Source organism: Leptopilina boulardi, unplaced genomic scaffold (genome assembly GCF_019393585.1).
Source record: "Leptopilina boulardi isolate dan_hultmark-lab unplaced genomic scaffold, ZJU_Lbou_2.1 LbouV2_278, whole genome shotgun sequence".
NCBI lineage: Eukaryota > Metazoa > Arthropoda > Insecta > Hymenoptera > Figitidae > Leptopilina > Leptopilina boulardi.
In genome coordinates, this window is record NW_026137838.1 from 4,916,525 (window position 1) to 4,937,519 (window position 20,995).

The 20,995-nt window shown below is 26.1% G+C and overlaps 5 protein-coding genes and 1 non-coding gene across 11 annotated transcripts; 3 read left to right on the plus strand and 3 right to left on the minus strand.

Moving 5' to 3' along the window:
• The first annotated feature begins 1 nt into the window (after position 1).
• Positions 2–3,206, plus strand: LOC127281876 (uncharacterized). Of its 3 annotated transcripts, none has more exons than XM_051305852.1 (7): positions 2–136; positions 549–604; positions 941–1,665; positions 1,732–1,854; positions 1,924–2,088; positions 2,162–2,326; positions 2,631–3,206. In XM_051305852.1, the coding sequence occupies exons 2-7, from the start codon at positions 565–567 to the stop codon at positions 2,907–2,909; spliced, it is 1,497 nt and encodes a 498-aa protein (XP_051161809.1). In that variant the 5' UTR covers positions 2–136; positions 549–564; the 3' UTR covers positions 2,910–3,206. The 3 variants fall into 3 exon arrangements, 2 of the variants coding, with proteins under 2 accessions (XP_051161809.1, XP_051161808.1); XM_051305851.1 differs by having other exon boundaries at positions 3–136; positions 938–1,665; XR_007843105.1 differs by having other exon boundaries at positions 5–136; positions 938–1,665; positions 2,162–2,403; positions 2,631–2,775.
• LOC127281878 (interferon-related developmental regulator 2) lies at positions 3,033–7,224 on the minus strand. The gene is made up of 6 exons (XM_051305854.1): positions 6,973–7,224; positions 4,556–5,031; positions 4,232–4,485; positions 3,902–4,145; positions 3,612–3,827; positions 3,033–3,551 (listed from the first exon to the last, which is right to left on the minus strand). The coding sequence occupies exons 1-6, from the start codon at positions 7,004–7,006 to the stop codon at positions 3,465–3,467; spliced, it is 1,311 nt and encodes a 436-aa protein (XP_051161811.1). The 5' UTR covers positions 7,007–7,224; the 3' UTR covers positions 3,033–3,464.
• Positions 7,225–7,668: 444 nt separating this feature from the next.
• On the minus strand, positions 7,669–11,589 carry LOC127281717 (27 kDa hemolymph protein-like). The gene is made up of 5 exons (XM_051305570.1): positions 11,220–11,589; positions 9,406–9,876; positions 9,128–9,293; positions 8,916–9,043; positions 7,669–8,336 (listed from the first exon to the last, which is right to left on the minus strand). The coding sequence occupies exons 1-5, from the start codon at positions 11,251–11,253 to the stop codon at positions 8,329–8,331; spliced, it is 807 nt and encodes a 268-aa protein (XP_051161527.1). The 5' UTR covers positions 11,254–11,589; the 3' UTR covers positions 7,669–8,328.
• A 763-nt stretch (positions 11,590–12,352) lies between these two features.
• On the plus strand, positions 12,353–12,423 carry Trnag-gcc (transfer RNA glycine (anticodon GCC)). The gene has a single exon. It is a non-coding gene; the product is annotated as a tRNA-Gly (tRNA).
• Positions 12,424–12,543: 120 nt separating this feature from the next.
• Positions 12,544–16,031, minus strand: LOC127281718 (calcyphosin-like protein). 4 transcript variants are annotated; one of them, XM_051305573.1, is made up of 6 exons: positions 15,899–16,017; positions 15,295–15,339; positions 13,608–13,748; positions 13,254–13,431; positions 12,981–13,190; positions 12,544–12,870 (listed from the first exon to the last, which is right to left on the minus strand). In XM_051305573.1, the coding sequence occupies exons 2-6, from the start codon at positions 15,333–15,335 to the stop codon at positions 12,769–12,771; spliced, it is 672 nt and encodes a 223-aa protein (XP_051161530.1). In that variant the 5' UTR covers positions 15,336–15,339; positions 15,899–16,017; the 3' UTR covers positions 12,544–12,768. The 4 variants fall into 4 exon arrangements, with proteins under 4 accessions (XP_051161530.1, XP_051161532.1, XP_051161531.1 ...); XM_051305575.1 differs by lacking the exon at positions 15,295–15,339 and having other exon boundaries at positions 15,899–16,031; XM_051305574.1 differs by lacking the exon at positions 15,295–15,339 and having other exon boundaries at positions 13,608–13,759; positions 15,899–16,030.
• Positions 16,032–17,438: 1,407 nt separating this feature from the next.
• LOC127281716 (endoplasmin) lies at positions 17,439–20,959 on the plus strand. The gene is made up of 4 exons (XM_051305569.1): positions 17,439–17,609; positions 17,715–17,804; positions 18,072–18,678; positions 18,748–20,959. The coding sequence occupies exons 1-4, from the start codon at positions 17,564–17,566 to the stop codon at positions 20,396–20,398; spliced, it is 2,394 nt and encodes a 797-aa protein (XP_051161526.1). The 5' UTR covers positions 17,439–17,563; the 3' UTR covers positions 20,399–20,959.
• Positions 20,960–20,995: the final 36 nt, after the last annotated feature.

Below are 20,995 nucleotides of genomic sequence, written 5' to 3' on the forward strand. Positions count from 1 at the left end.
GTAGTGCATACTACAAAATTAAAAGTCCCTAGGGTTCTCTACTTCCCTAGTGTCAGTTGTTAATATTTTTATTGTTGTTACAAAATGTAAATGATAATTCTAAGGACTTGTTGATTGGATATTTATAGGTTTAAAGGTAATTAAAATTAGTTAACAAGTAGTTTTAAGTTTATATTTATACTGTGCATGAAATAAGTTTATACAGTTTTTGTAAAAAAAACCATTGTATTATAAAACGTAAATTATGCAATTTCTAAAGTGGGTTCCTGGAATTAAAAAAAGCATTCCCCAAATTAATAGAATAAAAATAGAATAATTTTAAAATTACTATTTATAAATTATATTAAATATTAATTGTTATTTAATAAGAACCCATTTTGGAAATAAACATTTGTATTTACATTTTTTTTTTAATATTATGTATATATACCACATATACACGTGAATTTTTGTTATTTTAACATTTTGTTTTATATATATTTCTCGAAAATTTCACAATCTTGTGTAAAAATATCAGAGACTAAATTTTCTTATTTATTTGTAAATAGTCTGCTGGAAGAGAAAATGAATGCCGGATGTTGGAAATTTAACGAGGAAAATAGGGGTAAGTTTATTATTTTTTTTGTTTTAATTAAAGGAATATTATTTCTTTTTTATTTTATTCCTTTATTTATAGCCTATAAGGAAATTCAACCATGGAATTTTTTTGTGGTTGCATTTTCCACCTTGAAATAATGAGGACAGCTTTGCACATGAGAGAGCTTTCGTCACAATACATTGTGCGAATATCGTGATGTTTCGTCATCAATAGATTTGTTTATTCAAATATTTCGCGCTTAAATACGTATTTTATAAAATGTAAATTTAAAACAATTTTGTTTTGTTTTTTTATAATTGAAACGCAGTTTTGGTGATTAAATTGAATTTTTTTTTTCAGCAGTGTATATTGACAGGGAAGATGAATCCGAGGAGCAGAAATTGAAAAATATGTACAGTAATTGGGATCAGTTACCAGATATTTTGCTCGAGCAAATATTTTCCTATTTGACGATTCGCGAACGATATTATGCATCGTTGGTCTGTCGAAATTGGTATCGTGCCTTTAAATTACAAAGTGTATGGTCAATTTTTACACTTGAGGACACAACACTCACGAGGGGAAAATTTAATTACTACAGCGGATGGCAATATGTTCTTGATCATATGAGAATATCAGCATGTTTGAATAAAGTTGGAAGACACTTTCGTTGCCTTATATTTGAGCCAATGTTAAATTTTTACAATTTATATGAATTTATGAATATGGTGAGCTGGTACGCTGAAAAACAGGGCTCGGACAATACTTCAGTTGCTGGTGTGGGAAATCATATTCGTCGATTGAAATTTACATTTTATTGTAATATGGCGAACAGAGATAATCCTGATCGTATTAGAGTATTTGGAACCGGTGGCAAATTACTTGAGGCCTTAAAAAGATTAATGATTAATTTAAAAAATATTAAATCTCTTGAATTGATTGACTTAATGCTTGATAGTAAAGAAGCTCTTTTTCTTATGGATGATATTTGCGCCAATTGTACAGAAAGTTTAACAAAACTTATACTCATTAATACTACAAGAGAATTTTGTCCTCTACTACATGTTGGCGTATTTCTCAATTTACATGTAAGTATTTTATTTTTCCAAATGAAATTATATAAGGTAATTAATACTTTTTTTTTTTTGTTTTAGACATTGATTATTAGTCCTCAGAATTTACATGAAGACGTTGTTGAACTTATTGGACACACAAAATTAAATCATCTTCACATTGTACAAAATCGTTACAGTCCAAAGGACTCGACAATACGTTTGGTAATGTAAAATAATTTTTATTATAAATTATAATTAATAATAATACTAATTATTTATAATTATTTTCAGCCGAAAAATTGTTCTTGGGCGAGAATGAGATTAAATAATCCAAATTTGAAAGTTCATTTTGAGATAGAATGTCAAAAATCAAGTGATTTGGCATTAATTGCCGATTTACTTAGTTACAAATCAATTCCCGTTCACAGTATAATTTTGGAAAGTGCGAAATATCAGGTATTTAAATTTTATTTTTTTAAATGAATAATTTAATAATTTTAATTATATTTAATTAAACTGTTAAAAATAGGTTCCTATGTCTGCGATGATCGAACATGGATTATGTTTTCAAATGTCTTTGAAAGTTTATGCAATTAAAGGATTATCAAGATATTATTTACCGAAAAATTTTTCAAAACGCATTGATCGAGACATCGTTAGATTTTGTCGATTATGTCCAAATCTTACTACGCTGGTATTTTAATAAGTTTGAAAAACTTTAGTGTGCTGCATTTTTCCGTGGCTGCTTAAAACTCTCTTTTAGACTAATGAGTTTGTATTTTTCCTTAATCTTCTAATTTTCAATTATTTTTTAATTTTATTGATTTTTCATAGAGAAATTTTTTATTGTACAAAAATAATGACTAACTGAAAATTTTTTACTAATCAGTAGTTTGAGAATCAAAAAGCATGCTTTGCTTTGATTTTGAGTTTAATTCAATTTAGATTTAATTTATTAATTAATAAGTTTAATTTTATGTATTAATGTTTATTTGCAGATGATTCATGATAAAATTTCAACTTCCACGATTCTTGAAATAATATCGACAGCAAAACATTTGCAATGTTTATACGTGAGGAGAAATGTAATTTTAAAAAGATTTGACCGCGATTGGTCAAATATCACTGATTGGTCAAATGAACATTACCAATGGATAAAATCTAATTCAAACTGTTATGAAAGAACTGAAGAAGAAGTTTCAAAAGTGTTAGGCTACAGGTGGAAGATGCTTTCAGAAAAAGAATTTAAAAATCAAGAAATTCGTTTGCATATTTAAGTTAAATCATTTTTTTTACCCTAATCAAAAAAATCATATATCAATATCATTTATTATTACAAGGAACTATTCTAGTCATCAATTGGATTGTTATAGCTTTTTTTTTTAGAAAAATAATAAACATTGTTTTCTAATTTATAATATAGTATTTTTTTATTAAACTTAATGTACAATTAAGAAAAACAAATTTGATACCAATAATTTTTCTAAAATATAAAAACTAAATTTAAAAAAAAGAACAAATAACATTTAATGTTTTTTTTTAATTAATAAAAAAAGAAAAACTAAATTCATCTGTCAAAAATTTAAAACAAATCAAAAATTTCCATACTTACACATTTCAATTAGCAAAATATTAAAATCTACAAGTTTCATGAAGCATTTTGAAAAAAATTGTCTTTCTTTTTATATATATATACAGTTGCATGATTTTCAAGGGAAATCATATTCTCTCTCATTTTTCTTTAATTGATTTCAATAAATTAAAAATTATAAAACTAACATTCATTCTCTCACGCAGTAAATTATCTAAAAAGAAAGCAATTTGTGAGAAGTTTATAATGCCAATGCTGCGGAACGCTTGTCGCGATTTTTACTTCGAAGAATGGTCCTTGCCTTAAATGCAGCTGCGTTCATCAATGTCTGAAAGAGAAATTTAATTTTATTAATTAAATATAAGATTTTTAGTTTTTCGAAACCCACCTTTTCGAGTTTAGTTGTTTTTTGTGTTGTTGGTAAAGGCAAGACACGATTTCCAAGATGAAAGATTTCCCGCAAGAGTTGATTTTCGGATAAATGAATATTTATTCCAGGACCGAGAAGTCGACAGCACGCATTATATTGAGTTCGGGCACACCAACCCTCAAGATACAAGACTTCTTTACCAAATTTAATGTGCATTTCCGGTGTAATGTCATCCTGTGAATTTAATAATAATTAAATATATAATTCTTAAATTTCAAATTGGACTTTTTTTCTAAGAAAAAAAATACCTCAATATAGCGTAAAATATCCCTGAAACTTGCACGCTGTTGTTTTCGATCCTTCTTAGCTCTGAACTTGTTGGAATCAGTTGCAAGATCTCTGAGTATCTCAACTAAATCAAGTGCCCATTCTTGTTCGTAGTCATCGCAAAAATCACGACCAAGCTCGAAAATCACTGCCAATGCCTCGCCGGCAGATAAACGCACATCAAGATGAGGTGATTCAAGCAATTCTCGCAACTGACTGAGAGATCTGAAAAAAAAATCAAAATCTATAATTTTTAAATAATAAATAATTTTAGTCGAAATAAATTTTTTTTTTTAAATCAAATCACTTACGGCATACAAGTACTTGACCGATTACTTCCAAGTAGATTGTAAATATCAAATGGAGACATAACAGTCAAAAGCAAAGTCCACGAGGAAATCGCTGCCGCATGTAAAGCCGCCATATCAGCCGAAATTGTCGGCAATGCCCCGTTGCCTTTTAAAAATGAACCAGCAAAAATTGTCGAAAGCAATTGAATTATTTCAATGGTGTCACCATAATCATTACCGGAAAAAAATTGATTTAAACCCAAAGCCCAGCAGCACTGTAAAATAAATAAATTGAAATCAAATTACTTTTTTTTTTATCGTGTAATTTTATTTTTTAAAACTCACCTCTGATCTGGCATTGGTCGATGCCGAATTGTCATTGGCAATGCAAATTAATGTCGATTTAATTTCTTTACAAACATGTTCGGCACTTTCAAATGCACCCAATTGAACGCAAAGTAATGTACTTAATCTTGCGGCAATTGATTGTTCTTCACCGCGACCTTTCTTTAATCCCCTTTCAATTGCATCTGTGATGGTCATTTTTCTATCCTCAACAAAATCAGGAACATATTTAGTGGCGAAAATTTTTTCAATCCCCTGGAAACAATTGGTTCGTCCCTTGGCACTTTTTTGCGTTAATCCATCGATAGCGTCTCTTAAATTTTCCTCAAATGCCTCTTGTTGCTGAGAAGGTTCGTCCACCTCATTATCATTAACTTCTTCCAGGACATTTGCGTCCGACAGCCCACTCGTCACACTACAAGCATCATTCACAGAATCCTCATCAGAAGTTCCTTCCGTTCGCTTCCCGCTGTGACCTGTAATTATTTTTCACTAATTAACATTTTCATTAACATTTAATTTTCCTACAAATTCACAATTTTTTTCTATATTTTTTTTCGATTTTGAAAAGTTTTTTTTTAAATTCGATTCTTTATAAATATTTAAATTTTTGAAATTTATCTTAAGTGACCTGAATTCAATATTGAATTAATATTTCTGAAAGGAAATAGACGCGAAAAGTGAATGTTACAAATGTTATTACATAAGATTAAATCAAACCAGCTGTTACTTCACGTGTATTGCATAAATTCACCTAAACTGGATTTAATATTAAATAGAAAATTAATAGTAAAAAAAAAAAATTACGTACATATGTAATTAAATCATTACGTAATTGTATCGTTTTCAGATTTATACGTATAAAACAATATGGAGCAAGAGAAAATATTAAATTACTAAAAAAAAAGTCAAGGTTATCATGAAAAATGTAATTTAATAATATGTGATATTTTAATCTCACAGTAAGAGATACAAAGAAGATTTAAAGTTTTTAAATTTACAAAGAAATTCCATTAGTCATTTTGATTTCTTTGTTTTCGTTTTTAAGATTCTGGGTATTTCCCAATAGTGTGCAATGGAGTTCTTGATCTTTAAGAACAGAACAAGTTTTTTTTTTTTTTTTTTTTTTGGCTTAGCATATATTTTAAGCATATAGCTATTTCTGACTTTCAGACAATTTTCAAACAGAATATTTCAGTTATAATTTTAGATTAAATAGATTTTCTTTTTTTTAAACTGAATTAAAATACATTTCTAATTTTATATTCAATAATAATAATAATTTATTATAACAATTAATTATCACATATGTGCGTGAAATGAAATCTGTTGGTAAATTAATTTTATAAATAAATAGGAAAACTGCGTGAAATGCATCCTTGTAATTGCAAATCAATAACTGGATTTCTAAGGTCGCACGTGGAAAACTTATAAAATCTTAGATTAGAAAAAATAATACACTATAAAAGTAGAGAATTGTTTTAAAAAAATCATTAATAGTTTAAGATAAAATGTGTGATTTAATTGTCAAATTTATATTATCCATATTCTATATCTTTCCTGTTTATAAAAAATTAATTCATGAAAAATCCAATTTTTAATCATTGACAAATATTTATTTTTATTATAAAAAGAAATACATATGTTCGAATTCGTTATTTGAAAGTATGATTTTTATAACAGATTGCAGTGACATATGTTTAATGTCAAAAAAAAGTTTAATTTTAATGCTCATGAAATTTTTATAATTTTTCAATATAAAAATATGCTGCGCAATATAATCTTAAAGATCAAGAATCAAAGTTTAAATAATTTCACATGTTAATGAATTTTCTTTAATTTTTTTTTCTACAAAAAAAGAAAATCGTTTTTTGACATTTAAAAGTGAAAAAACATAACCTATCACTTTTTTGTTTGTTTATAACACTAAAAAAATAATTTTTTTTTATGGAAAAACCATTGACGTAGAAATTTATAGCCTACGCAATGTATGACGTCCTTCCATGTGTGAAAGCATGGAAGTCACATGGAGCTTATAAAGGACACATAAGAAATAGAATCGAATGCCATTTTCATGCAACATAAATTCCAGTCACCTTAATCATAAAGAAAATATCAAATTGCCATGCAATAATATCTTGAAATAATAATCAATAAATGATTTGACTTTTGTAGTACAATAAAAATAATATAAATCCGTGACGTAAGAATAAACGAGGCCGAATGAAACGATGATTTGTCTTGCCAAATGCAGCAATGATATGTGTGTTCTCACGTTACACAACTCTTTAAAAATTCATTCAAAGCTACACAAATATTTTCAAAATTTTAGAAATTTAGTTAAATGAACTGAAAAATAGTTTTTTACGTAAAGAAAACAAAGAGATAAATATTGTAAATATCATGTGATTTCTTACCAAATTTTCCTTTTCTACTCCCTTTCCCAGGCATTTTTAAACCACTCCTTTATTGCACAATTTACACTAAAAAAAATATTCGATCAAGAAGGTAAATGTCTTGCACTATAAATTTTCTTTCGTATACTGAATACACTGCATGAATTTTTAATAAAAATTTGATAAAAACTCATTAACATGTTGCGGAATTTCAAAGCATACACGTCGAGTAAGCCAGAGCCAGGCCTTCTCTCTAGTACACTGGCACTCACGAAATTTAACGAATATTCTCGAAAATACCCGAGACAACCTTTGCTTTTGCGCCAAACTTTCTATGGGCGGCTATTTTTCCACCAATCAAAAACAACAATGCGTCGAACTTAAGTTATGCGCACGCGTATTGTTAATTGCGCAATTTTTTAAATGTAGGCGGGAATATTTAATTCAAAAAATTTTGTTGACTAATCATATTGATTTAAATTAAAATGTAATATTATTTTTATAATTAAATATTATGTAAGGAATTAAATAATAAAAATTAAATGAATGTAATATTTTCATTTTATTGAATATTATTTTACAGTGAACGTGTTTTATTTTTTCTTTTTAATTTAATTTGTTTTAAATTAACTTAAATTTAAAAAAAATTTGTTTAAGTGAATAAAATTTAGAATATTGAATTTAAAAATAAATGAGAATTATAAAAAACAACATAGGTAGTGTAACAATGATAATTATTATTAAAAATAACAAAATTATGTAACAGGTGTGATGCATCATTTTTTTTTTATAATTTTTACATTCGTATAAGAATAATCTTAATTGTATCCTTTGGCATTACAAAATTATGGCATGCTGTAAAATGTCTAAAGATTAATTATTACATAAAGGCACATTTTGGTTAAAGAACTTGTTTATCCCTTTGACATGCAGAAATAGTCTTTTTTTGCAAATTATTTCTATTTCCTTTTTTTTATTTTTTCAAAAAGGAAATTTTACAAAAAAAAAAAAATGGACAGCATTAAAAATTTAGAATTTTGTTTTGTTCTAATTACGACTAAACAAGCGAGAGTAAATTAGTATAAAAATCTTAATAAAATTACAAACTATTTTTTATCATAAAATATTTCTCTTTTTTGATTCGAATGCAAAAAAAACACGTGATAAGAAAATATTTTTATCACAGTGTAGCATGCGATTGCCATAAAAAAAAATATTTTTTTTTTGCAAGGCACATGCAGTAGAATGTTACTAAATGCTTACAAAGTAAATTGCAATGTTTTATTGCAATTTTTTTTTTTAACCTTAATGCCAAACAGGGGCCAAGTCCACAAAAATAGAAAATGATAAATTGTAAGATTTTTGTGAAGTAGTCCTTTACAATCCTGTGAACAATTATAACTTATAAGTTAAAAATTATATATTATATATAAATATATAATTTAATACATACTCTGGTCAAAAAACATAAAAATATATAGACTAGAAGAATCTTAAAACTATTTTTAAAAAAATGTATCTTACGGTGTTTGTTTGTTAATATGTCGAATACAACGTTTAATTTATCTAATCTCAAAAATAATTAGTAAAATATATATAAAATACTTGATCAGAAATCGGTTAAAAGTTCACGATCTTTATGTTAAGACAGCGAAAGCAATTTTATCTTTTTGACCTTAGTCACTCTTCGTCTAGATAAAAATTATCTAATCAAGAAAGACTCATTTTTAGAACAAAAAATATTCTAGATTTTTATATTTATGAAATTAGTTTTGAATCATTGATTTTGTTTGTGAAATATCGTCTTTAGAATAGTTCTTTTTTTTTTGTTTAAATTTTCCTTTAAACAATTCTCAAAACTGATGAAATTATTAATAGAAGGAGAATTGATGATTTGATCATTGTCGATGAAGAAGGAGGTTCTCTCGATAATAATTTATTAATAGTAATTTGATATGATGTACCTAGCAATTTTTCGCAAGGTGTTACTTTTATCACAAAGTTGAAGAGAGCTTCAGCAATATTAGCTGGTGTTTGATCGTTACATGTTTCCAGCTCCTTTACCACACAGCCTTGCAATTTAACCATATCGCTGAAAAAAAATAGAAATTTCAAATTGCTCTCAGTTAAAATTAAAAATAAATATCAAAATAACAAATTGCTTTTTAATAATTACCTGCAAGATTTGTGGTCCAAGACAAAAAGTGGTAGAGTCATTTCCGAAACGGAAGTTACATTTGCACTTATATTTTGAATACTTTCTCCATATGTGGAATTCAAACATTGTTGAATCGGTGCCATTTTATCTTGGAAACATTTCGGTCCATCCGTGGAGATAAATACTGAAAATAAAATTTTTTTCATTACTTATTTATAGTTTCTTACATTCCTCCCTTTTTTTCTCTATTTTTTAGTATATTTTTGATAGAATTTTGTAGATTTAAAAGAACTTACAAGCGATTCGGTCGCCCTCCTTGAAGCAAATAAAATCCAAAAGGCTATTTGTAATATTTAGAATAATTGGTTCAAGTGCCTGTTCCACAGATTCGAGACAAGGATTCACTGCTTCGGTTAAATTACGTACACAATGTTTAAGAACAATGGATTTTTTACAGTATTTGGCAAAAACTTCATCCAAATCGCCAGTTGGTTTGGCTTCTTCTATTTCTTGATTTAATTTTGTCATATTAACCAGTGATGCTATACAAGTACCCATATCAATAACTCCTTTCTTTGCCGTCTCATAAGCTGTTGGTCCACCATTTTTTTCACATTTCTTCTTCATTACATTCTCAGCTTCCGACACCGGCAATGCAGAAGCATTAATATTTTTCAATTCTGGTATATCGATTATTGAATTAATTTTATTTAAAGCATCATCGGCATTTTCAATCGTGTCCTGTGTAAAACAGTTGGCAAAAAGACCTAGAAAAAAATAAAATAATTTAAATTCCTCCTCTAATGGAAAATCTTGAATTTCTTTTTTTTTAATCTTTTTAATCTTAGCAGGATAAAAAAGAAATGGGAATGACGCACATCGAACCAGTTATATATGATCGTGAAGGGAATTAAAAATTCGGATAAATAGGAAACTTTTTTTTTTTAATGGAGATTCTAAATTTGGAAAGGAATATTTTTGTTTTACAAAATTATTTATTTAGATTAAAACAAAAAATTCCCGAATTATTTTTTTAGACTTGTATATATTATTTTTTTATTATTGTTCTAAAGAAAAATAATTTAAAAATAAAATATCAATTTTGTTATTTTTCTTTTTCTTTATAATTTTTCGTGTACTATTAAGAAATAATATGTAAAATTATGTGATGAAACGATTTCATTGCATACACACACGGTCGAGGGTCAAAGTACGAGCGATGAGTCAAGAAAAAAATCAGATAATTATTGATACGAATGTAATTCACGTGGATATAATTGTATTATATGTGAAAGATTGTAACAATGTTAAAAATAATTTAATCAATTTCATTCAATATTCGTGCTAAATTTCCTTTAAAAAGTGCAAAGAAACAATAAATTAAAAATTATATTTTTAGATTAAAATTTTTTTTGGAAAAATTTATAATGCAGATGAAAAAAAGATATTATTAATTATTGTTATCAAATTAAAATACTAATTTAATAATTAACTTTAAAAATATTATTCAATATTTAATTTAATAAACATAACCTCACATAAACAATGAACGTAGAAATATTTATATTATAATAAATAATAATTAGTATTAAAATAATAAATTGAATACATATAAAAGAATTCCTTGTATAGTGTATACATAAAAATGATTATCCACACAATGCAAAAATCGTTATTTTAATTATAAATATAAATACAAACATAAACACACTATAAACAAAAATTTGAGGTTAACTACATGCAGTAATTCAAATTTTGTAAATAACACCGAAGTCAAGTGAACAACCATAATTTTGAAAATTGGATTTTGGAGTTCTTAATTTTTTAGATCGTTAATGCAAACAATATCCGAAAATGACATATTATTATTCATCTAATAATAAAAAATAAGATTATATTTCTTTGTTTAGTAAACATACATGATTATAATATTAAAAATTATTTTGATTTTCGAATTTGAATCACGTAGTCTTTTATAACTTCCCCCATTCTCCTTTTCTACGAATCATTTCCTTTGTGTCTCAAATTCAATACAAAATTCAATAACGACTTTTTAAAGTGAAATTCAATGTTTTTCTATTAAAAATAAATTAGAAACGTAAAAACTTACCAATAATAACGATAGATATAATGATAATCTTCATTTTTGTAATGTTTAATACACGAAACACTTGTTATTTATTACAGATTTGGCTTGCGGGTGAAACTTAACCTCAAAATGTAGAAATGTCAACAAATTTTCTCAGAGATGTAAATTATTTTCACAATATTTCAAATCATTTGAATGAAAAACATACAAAAATGATGATAATTATATAATTAACACGGAATGGCAAAAGATTCTTTGAATAATTTCGATATAAATTTCTATGATTCAACACGTTTTTTCAATATAAGTACAAAGATAAGAAAACGCTGTGAGTATTTTTGTTCTAGTCCCGCTATACTGTCCGATACTTGAATGACTGAATAAATCTTTTTTTCCAAACACTCTTATATAACCGGGATCATCCCTTCTCCCAATAAATTATGATGTGCGCGTTTGTCTTTTATTTTCTTTTTCATAAAAAGAAGGATTTTAGGTTAATTTCTTACAAATTTTCTAAGATTCTCAATATTTTTTCCTTAAAAATTAGAACTTTTCAATAAATTTTTATATTTTTCATTTCCCTTTACAGTTTAGAATACAAAAATTAATCAATTAATATAAAAAATTCTGAATAATAAATATAATAATTTAATTAAATCTTAATATTTAAAACAGTAAATTATTTTTTTACATAAAAATATTGACAGACATTTTATTATTGTTATTGTAAAAAAATATTCGGTTTTGTTTTAATTTTTTAATTAGAAATAAAAGATTCAATTTGAATTACATATTTAATACATGAAACATTTTTTAAGAAGCTGTATAAAATTTGAATTGTCGAAAGATTAAAACTCATCGGTAGTAATTACATATATGTCAATTTATCATTATCGTAAGTCATGCTCTAATTGTATTATAATATTATAACCGGAAATTTTTCTTATCATATTTGATATTGTATTAACAAAATTTGAAATTATTTTTAAACAATTAAATACTATGTTTCAAAATGTTATCGTATTTTAAATTAATAAAATTAGTAATTATTTGTTAATTCATAATTAAGGATAATTTCGATTATAATTGTAGATAATATGAAAAAGGGTCAAATATTCTACCCTTTACAAGAAATAATTGAAATATTAACATCAGCATCGGTGGTTCAGTGGTAGAATGCTCGCCTGCCACGCGGGCGGCCCGGGTTCGATTCCCGGCCGATGCAATTTTTTGCCTTTAAAATTGAAAATTAAAATTTTTTTTCTATTTTTCGTTCTTCAAAACATTTTTTTCAAAAAAGGTGATAATATTTAGCAAATATCATTGATTATATCATTGTTACATATTAATTTTCAATCACGTTTATTTCTTTACATTTATTTTGTATATTTTGTAAATAATTCGCTTATGTTTGATTAATATTCGTAAATCGTTAAATAGCAATATTATTCATAAATATTAATATACAAATTCAATATTCCAAATGGTGTAATTTAATGGAGGTTTAGTATAGAATATAATTTTTATCAGAATTTATATTATGAAATATTTTTTGTTTTTGTTTTTTCAATTACAATTTGTAGGCATTACGTATCATTAAGTCGAAATAAGCATCATTATCAATACTTGCGCTAATAGCACTATAATAATTCATGAATTCCTCTTCTGTGACCTAAAAAAAAGGTATTTATTGATTAAAAGATATTTGAACATATTTGTTTTTTAAAATTTATTTTTATAGAATTATAAACTTAATTCTTTAAATTTATAGAATTTACTTACAATTCCATCTTTGGTGGCTCCATTTTCAAAGTTTTCTAAAAATTTATTCAAAATACTTTCTTCTGATTCCTCTCCGCTGATGTATCGTGGATGACATTTAACATTGTAAATACCCCGTAAATCATCAATTGTAATTTGTCCGTCTTCGGATTTATCCATTTTTTGAAATGCTTGATCTACCATTTTTTTGCGACTATCATTCATTGGTGGCTGTAAAAAAAAAACAGAATTTATTATTTTATCAATTTATTATCAATTTAAAAAAAAACTTACTCTCACAGCAACGATAAATTCATCAACACTAATCGATCCACTCTCATCAACATCCATTTTTTGAAAAAGATCATTTATCTCATCCTCCGATAATTCGAGTCCCGTATCTTGTATTCCAGTTGTGAATTCTTCCAAATTCAATTGTTTATTCCCATCATCATCCATTCGTCGAAATACTCTTTACAATAAAGAATTGAAATATTATTTTTTCTATTTAAATTCAAAATATTAACTAATTTTAATTTTTTTTTTTTAAATAGAAAGATGAACGAAATAATTGTTATAGAGAATTTTTATTTGGCAATATTTTTTTATTATTAATTGAATAATTATAATACTAATTATTTTTCTTACCTCCCCAGACCAAGGATGCCATTAGCACCCCTAGTCAGGCAGAGAAGACGTAATTTTTCGATGGTGTCCGTGGTTGAATGTATGGCCCGATGGGCCTTATTTATCATCTCAGTCTCCTGTCTCGTTGTAGCACTCTGCGGCCTATTGAACATCTAAAAAAAGTACATAACGTGATTCACTTTTACGTAATATTAGTCACAACGTCAACATCGTGCAAAATAAGGTAAGAAAACTACTTTTCAATACTAAAGAACAGAGATAGAAGTAATTATCAACAGGTACGAGAAACTCATTCGTTTCGTTTTATATATATATATATAATAGAAAGTGAAGGACAAAGAAAAAAAATATAAAAATACAAATAAAATTTTATTTTTTCGAAGAAAATTCGATTCAAATATTTTAAATAAATTTTTGTTCAAATTAGAAAACAAATCGAATTTTCTTTTTTAAATAAATAAAATTTTATTGAAAATTTTACTCAAAGAATTATTTAATAAAACTTAACATTGTCGCGAAAAGTTTTAATACTTAATGAGAAAGGGTGATATTAAAAAAAAGTTGGAAATTGATTATGAGACAACCTTTACAGTGCAATAAGATAATTATCATATATGAAACAGTTTTATTTTGTTATTAATGACCTATATCAAAATTCAATATAATTATAATCATTTATTCGACATGCAACATTTAATTATATAAAATTTAATTTTTATTCTTTATGGGTTAAAAGATTAATTTAATTATAAAATCCTCAGAACGTACATAAAAATTCTGCTATTTTTATAAAAAAAAATTTTTTTTTTTTACAATTTTATAATATGCAAATGGTATTAATTAAAATAGGAGTGTTATTTTAGGTGTGTCAACTTGACAATGTTTTTCATTAAATTAATTTTTAAATTAGTTTCTAAATTCAAATTATAATTTCCTTCTTGATATTTTAATTTATATATTTATTTTATTTAATTGTTTTAATATTTTTATTATTTTAATTAGGGCACAGTAATTTTTTTTTCACGAGGTTATTAATTTGTCATTGCCTTTGAAAAGAAGACTGTATATTAACGTTTTAATTATGCAAAACATTATAATAACAAACCACTGGTAACGACCTCGAATAAAATCAACCCTGTAAAGCCAATGTCTTCATTGACTTATACATACAATTTTATTCTCTATATAGTCTTATTTGCTATTCAATGAGAAAAACTTTTTAACCCGCAGCTTTAAATCTATTTTTAGAAATATCTACTGAGATATGTAGAAAGTAATTAGTAGATTATTTAAAAATAATTTTACAATTCTAATGAAATTATTATCGACAATTAATTTTTTAAAATTTAATTAATAATTAAATTACAATAAATTATAATTAAAATATTCAATAATAATTTTTTTAAAAAAAAGTGAATTGATAAAAAAAATATTACAATTTAAAAAAAAAAATAGAAAAGAAATGATATACAATTATTGAAAATACTATAAAATGTAAATGTAGTTTAAATGCGATCATGGACACATACAAACCTCGAAATTAGACGATCGAACAGGATAAGCCATGCATAAGAAAATAGTCATGAAACATATTAAAATCTTTTTACAACAATATGAAACAAAATTTCAAATTGTAAACCACCAAATGGTAGGAAGGGATTTTTTTTATTTGAAAAATAAAACATACCCGAATTTATTTCTCCAAAATTCTGAACGAATTTGATACATATTGCTGAAAGGAATATATAATTATTTTTTCTAGTTCAATCAAATCGTACTCAACAAGTACGACTACCATTTAGGGGCTTCAATATTAATTTTTTTTTTCAGAAAATCATGCAATTAAAAGAGAAGATTAGAAATATAAAAAAATTAGAAATTATAATTAACTCGAATAAAACACCAAAATCCTTTGCAATTCATTTTCAACTGTTCTTATAGAACAATTATTTTAAAATGAATTCTATACCTATAAATAAATAGTAAATTATAAATAAATAATTTTTAATAATTTCAATATTATTTAGTTTCACAAAGCTCCGATCTAAATTTAAAAATATTAATTGCAATTAATTTACTAAAGTGTAAATTAAATTCGAAAGTTTATAAATGTGAACTTTTTATTTATTTTAAATCATCTTCAATATAAAATAAAAATTAAATATATTTAATTGTAATTAAAAAATTAAAAATTCGTTAATTTAAAATTAGTATTAAAAAAAATGTTTATTATAAATTAGATTATTTAAAAAAAAAGATATAAATTAAAAAGTTTTTTTTTTTAATCTTACCTTAACTTCTTGCGCAACAGTATTTTTAAATTTTACAAAAACTTTTAATAAATTTTTAATATTTAAAAAAAAAATTCAACAAGGAAATATTTAGTGTAAAATGGAATGCACTGGGAGAAGACCGGAAGGTAAATGACAACAAGGGTGTTCCTTATATCCGAGGATATATTCTATATATATGTATGTATGTAAAGATAAAAAAGTGGTAGTGTGTTTACTTTCATACAATTAAAGAATAGGTGTGTTCATCCTTTAGCATGCATATACATATATACATAAGTGCTGTGTCCATAACGACGATCTGTCACAACACTTGTTTTTCAATAAATAAAAACTAATGATACATTTCGCTTTTATTGAAATACAATAGAACACAATAGGTGACATGATTAGATTTTTCAAATACGTATTGTATTTATATTTAAAAATATTAAATATATTTTTATTAATTTTTAATAATTTAAAAAATATATTTTTATTAATTTTTATTAATTTAAAAAATATATTTTTATTAATTTTTAATAATTAATAATATTTTCTAAAATATATTTTGTAATATATTTTTTTAAATATATTTTATTTTTAATATAGATTTAGTTAAATAGAAATAGAATGAAGTCATAGGTGCTAAACTGAGCGTGAAATTGGTATATCAAATTCATTTCCGGTCTTTGTTTCATCTTAAAAAGAAATCTTAATGTCTATTAATGCTCAAACATTAAAATTATGTATATAGGCGCCATATAGTTCATCTTAATTATAAATTTTTTTACGTAACTTCAATAATTATTTTCCATTTTTTAAAAATATTTATTTATTATTATTTATTTAATATTATTAGCGTTAATAATAAAATAATATCATTTTTAATTACTCTTAATTTAAATAATTTATAATAATAATAATAATTAATAATATTATTTATTATCATTGTTTAAATTTTAGAACATGAAATAATAATTAATACACAGAATTTGAATTTCCAAATTTTAAATTTTCCCGCATTTTAAAGCCATCTGTTGAACTTTACGCGCCAATTATTGAATAATTCAAAATAGTTTATTCTTTTTTTGTTGTTTATTATTTATTTTCTCTCTTATTTATAAATTTTCCATTTATTTAAAAAAAACAAAAGAAAGTTAAATAAACAAATTTTAAGTATTTATTAAATTCAATTTATATTTTGTTTTTTTTTTAATATATTTTATAAATAAAAGAAACATTGTACGTAAAAGAAATACGAATTATTTCACACAAATCTATATGAAATACAAAGAGAATTTATTTACTTATTATTCTATAATTAATATTATTATATTAATGCAAAAATTTTAAATAATTATTTAAAATAAAAAAATTGTTTTATTTTATATTTATCTAAGGGAATAATAGAAATAATCATTGGCTGACGTGTTGTGTGAAGTATTGAACAAATCAGAAGAGGACATATGTATTTGTCCGTGCCACAAACTGACGTTAGATTGGTCCACCTACATTTGCGTGGTTCCTTATGATTGGCTGAAAACTGATTTACTTTCTATTAAATTTTTCGTCAGTGCATAATTTTGTGACAGTCGCCGGAAAATAACAGACGTTGTTGAATGTTGAAAAGTAGATTAATTTAGTTTTTTTTTTAACAACAATTTTTCACGTGCAAATTAAGCAATGAAAAAATTGTTTTTTGCCCTAGCGGGCCTATTATTACTTAGCGGTGAGTATTTTTCTTTGTAATTATTTGTTATTTGGCTAGAAAGAAAAAATAGTGTTTGTAACTGGAATTTTGATAAATAATTTTAAAAAATTACTTTTTTTTTAGGTTTTGCCCTTGCTGATAAAGAAACTATTGAAGAAAATGTTGGTACCGTGGAAAATGATTTAGGTTCTAGTAGAGAAGCATCCAGAACTGGTGAGTTTTGATTTTATTTAGTAGTATATTTTTTTTATTCTTGTTGTTGTTATTTAAGTGGGTGTATTACTTGATAAATATTAAATCATATTTCGAACTTTATTGATTAAATTATCTCTATTCACGTGAATAATAAACAGTGGAATTATTATTTTGATTCAAATTTGATGCATTAAAATTTTACCGGCTTTTAAAGTAAAATTCATAATAAAACATTTTTCATTTGTTTTTAGGAATTAATTTTTTATAAATTAAATAATTTTTCAGATGATGAGGTTGTACAGCGTGAGGAGGAGGCAGTTAAATTGGATGGATTAAATGTGGCACAATTAAAGGAATTACGTGAGAAAGCAGAAAAATTCACATTCCAAACGGAAGTTAATCGATTGATGAAATTGATTATTAATTCATTGTACAGAAATAAGGAAATCTTCCTTCGTGAATTAATTTCAAATGCCTCCGATGCTTTGGATAAAATACGATTACTGTCTCTCACGGATAAAAATGTACTTGATTCAAATCCAGAATTGGCAATAAGAATAAAAGCCGACAAGGAGGGAAAAGTACTTAGTATCACTGATTCTGGTATTGGAATGACAAAACAGGATTTGATAAATAATCTTGGAACAATTGCAAAATCTGGAACTGCTGAATTTTTGAGTAAAATGCAAGACGCCAAAGATCTTGGACAAATGAACGATATGATTGGTCAATTTGGAGTTGGTTTTTACTCGGCATTTTTGGTTGCCAACAGAATTGTCGTAACCACAAAAAATAATGATGACAAACAATATATTTGGGAATCGGACAGTAGCAGCTTTTCAATCATTGAAGATCCCAGAGGCGATACTCTCAAACGTGGAACAACCATTAGGTAAATATTTATAAAATTTTAATTTTAAAAAAATCAAAGATGTATACTTATTTAAATTTCTCTTTTCAGTTTGCACTTGAAGGACGAGGCACTGGATTTCCTCGAACAGGATACAATTAGAAATCTCGTGAAGAAATACTCGCAGTTTATTAATTTCAACATTTCTCTCTGGTGCAGTAAAACAATTCAAGTTGAAGAAGAGGAGGAGGAGGAAAAACCCGAAGCCGAAAAATCCGAGGATCAAACTGAAGATGAATCGGAGGATGAGAAAAAAGATGATGAAGAGGATGCTAAAGTTGAGGACGATAAGGAGGAAAAGGAAAAGAAGAAAATTGACAAAACCGTCTGGGATTGGGAAGTGTTGAATGACTCAAAACCAATTTGGACATTGAAACCTTCTGATGTTGAGGATAAGGAATACAATGATTTTTATAAAGTTTTAACCAAAGACAGTGATGATCCATTGACACATATTCATTTTGTCGCTGAAGGCGAAGTGACATTTAAATCACTTCTCTATATTCCCAAAGTTCAACAAACTGATAGTTTCAATCGTTATGGAACAAAATCTGATAATATCAAATTATACGTGAGACGCGTGTTTATAACTGATAAATTTAACGATATGATGCCAAATTATTTGAATTTTATTCGCGGTATTGTTGACAGCGATGATTTACCATTGAATGTATCACGTGAGGATTTACAACAGCATAAATTAATTAAGATCATTAAAAAGAAATTAATTCGCAAGGTCCTCGATATGATTAAGAAAATTTCAAAGGAGGAATACGAGAATTTCTGGAAGGAATACAGTACTAATATTAAATTGGGCGTGATTGAGGATTCATCGAATAGAGCAAGATTATCGAAACTTATGCTCTTTAAATCATCTGCCAGTGAAAATAAAACTAATCTAATGGATTATGTGGGACGAATGAAACCCAATCAAAATCATATTTATTATATTGGTGGTCTCAATGAGGAGGAAACAAAATCATCGCCATTTGTCGAACGTCTAGTGAAAAAAGGTTACGAGGTTTTGTATTTAATTGAGCCAGTTGATGAGCATGCTATTTCCACTCTTCCTGAATTCGAGGGAAAGAAATTCCAAAATGTTGCAAAAGAAGGATTTGTCCTTGATGAAGGCGCAAAGGCAAAGGAGAAAATGGAACATTTGAAGACGACATTTGAACCACTTGTCAAATGGCTCAATGACGTTCTCAAGGATCAAATCAACAAAGCTCAAATTTCCGAAAGATTGACCGATTCACCGTGTGCATTGGTTGCAAGTATGTTTGGATGGACTGGAAATATGGAACGATTGGCCACTTCTAATGCACACAAAAAGGCTGACGATCCACAAACATCGTATTATCTTAATCAGAAGAAAACATTGGAAATCAATCCAAGACATCCATTGATCAGAGAATTATTGAGGCGAGTCGAGCAAGATCAAAGTGATCAAACAGCGAAGGACATGGCAACAATGATGTTCAGAACAGCAACACTTCGATCTGGATATATGTTGAGAGACACGCAAAACTTTGCCGACAGTGTCGAGCAACTTATGCGAAAAACATTGGGAATTCCAGTTGACGAAGTTCCAGAAGAAGAGGAAGAGGACGATGATGATTTATTAGAGGGCGATAAGTCTGAAGAGCCTGAAATTGGTGCTGACGATGAAAAAGAATCAACCGAAGATCACGATGAGCTTTAAAATACAGGAAAATTGATTTTCAACATTATTGAAATCTAATTTTTTTTTTTAATAAAAAATCAATTTCAATTGAATGTTGACTTTTAAAGAGGAATAAGACTTATTTTTTCCTCTTAGGAACACAGGCTATACAATGTATAGCTTTTTATTAATTTTTTTTTTTGTGACAAATTGTTGCAAAAATATTCACTCATTTATATAGTTTTTTCAATCGAGCGATTCTTTATACTCTTTTTTTATATATATATCTCTAATACGAGTCAACTCGGTGATTTAATTTAAAGTCCATCAAAAACTATTTGACTACAATATGAGTGATGTAGAAAAATTCTACGTGATAATAAATCGCATGGAATTTGTTTGTATTCCGTTTGCTTTGCACAACAGTCCGTTAGACGAAGATTTATTTATTACATATATTCACTTCGTTTGTTCTTCCATTTAATTATATTAGTAAACGTATATTTGTGAATACAGAACGAACGTCGTCGCCAATGATGTGTGATTGCAAAGTGAGCATATGTGTTTATATACAGAGAATTAAAGATTATTGAAACTTAATTGCAAAATTGTTTTCTTTCAATCCTTAAAAAAAAT

Excerpts from the sequence above, each read along its gene's own strand:
- LOC127281876 (XM_051305851.1), top strand. The coding sequence starts at position 565 with ATGAATGCCGGATGTTGGAAATTTAACGAGGAAAATAGGG. Across the intron at positions 1,855-1,923 it reads AGGACTCGACAATACGTTTG|CCGAAAAATTGTTCTTGGGC; the intron begins GTAATGTAAAAT and ends AATTATTTTCAG. Across the intron at positions 2,089-2,161 it reads TGGAAAGTGCGAAATATCAG|GTTCCTATGTCTGCGATGAT; the intron begins GTATTTAAATTT and ends TGTTAAAAATAG.
- LOC127281878 (XM_051305854.1), bottom strand. The coding sequence starts at position 7,006 with ATGCCTGGGAAAGGGAGTAGAAAAGGAAAATTTG. Across the intron at positions 3,828-3,901 it reads ATATTTTACGCTATATTGAG|GATGACATTACACCGGAAAT; the intron begins GTATTTTTTTTC and ends TTAAATTCACAG. Across the intron at positions 3,552-3,611 it reads AAACAACTAAACTCGAAAAG|ACATTGATGAACGCAGCTGC; the intron begins GTGGGTTTCGAA and ends TTTCTCTTTCAG.
- LOC127281717 (XM_051305570.1), bottom strand. The coding sequence starts at position 11,253 with ATGAAGATTATCATTATATCTATCGTTATTATTG. Across the intron at positions 9,294-9,405 it reads GGAGGGCGACCGAATCGCTT|TATTTATCTCCACGGATGGA; the intron begins GTAAGTTCTTTT and ends TTTTATTTTCAG. Across the intron at positions 9,044-9,127 it reads TTGGACCACAAATCTTGCAG|CGATATGGTTAAATTGCAAG; the intron begins GTAATTATTAAA and ends ATTTTTTTTCAG.
- LOC127281718 (XM_051305571.1), bottom strand. The coding sequence starts at position 15,191 with ATGACTATTTTCTTATGCATGGCTTATCCTGTTCGATCGTCTAATTTC. Across the intron at positions 13,432-13,607 it reads GGCATCCTTGGTCTGGGGAG|AGTATTTCGACGAATGGATG; the intron begins GTAAGAAAAATA and ends TTTATTGTAAAG. Across the intron at positions 13,191-13,253 it reads AATTTATCGTTGCTGTGAGA|CCACCAATGAATGATAGTCG; the intron begins GTAAGTTTTTTT and ends TTTTTTTTACAG.
- LOC127281716 (XM_051305569.1), top strand. The coding sequence starts at position 17,564 with ATGAAAAAATTGTTTTTTGCCCTAGCGGGCCTATTATTACTTAGCG. Across the intron at positions 17,805-18,071 it reads TAGAGAAGCATCCAGAACTG|ATGATGAGGTTGTACAGCGT; the intron begins GTGAGTTTTGAT and ends ATAATTTTTCAG. Across the intron at positions 18,679-18,747 it reads AAACGTGGAACAACCATTAG|TTTGCACTTGAAGGACGAGG; the intron begins GTAAATATTTAT and ends TTCTCTTTTCAG.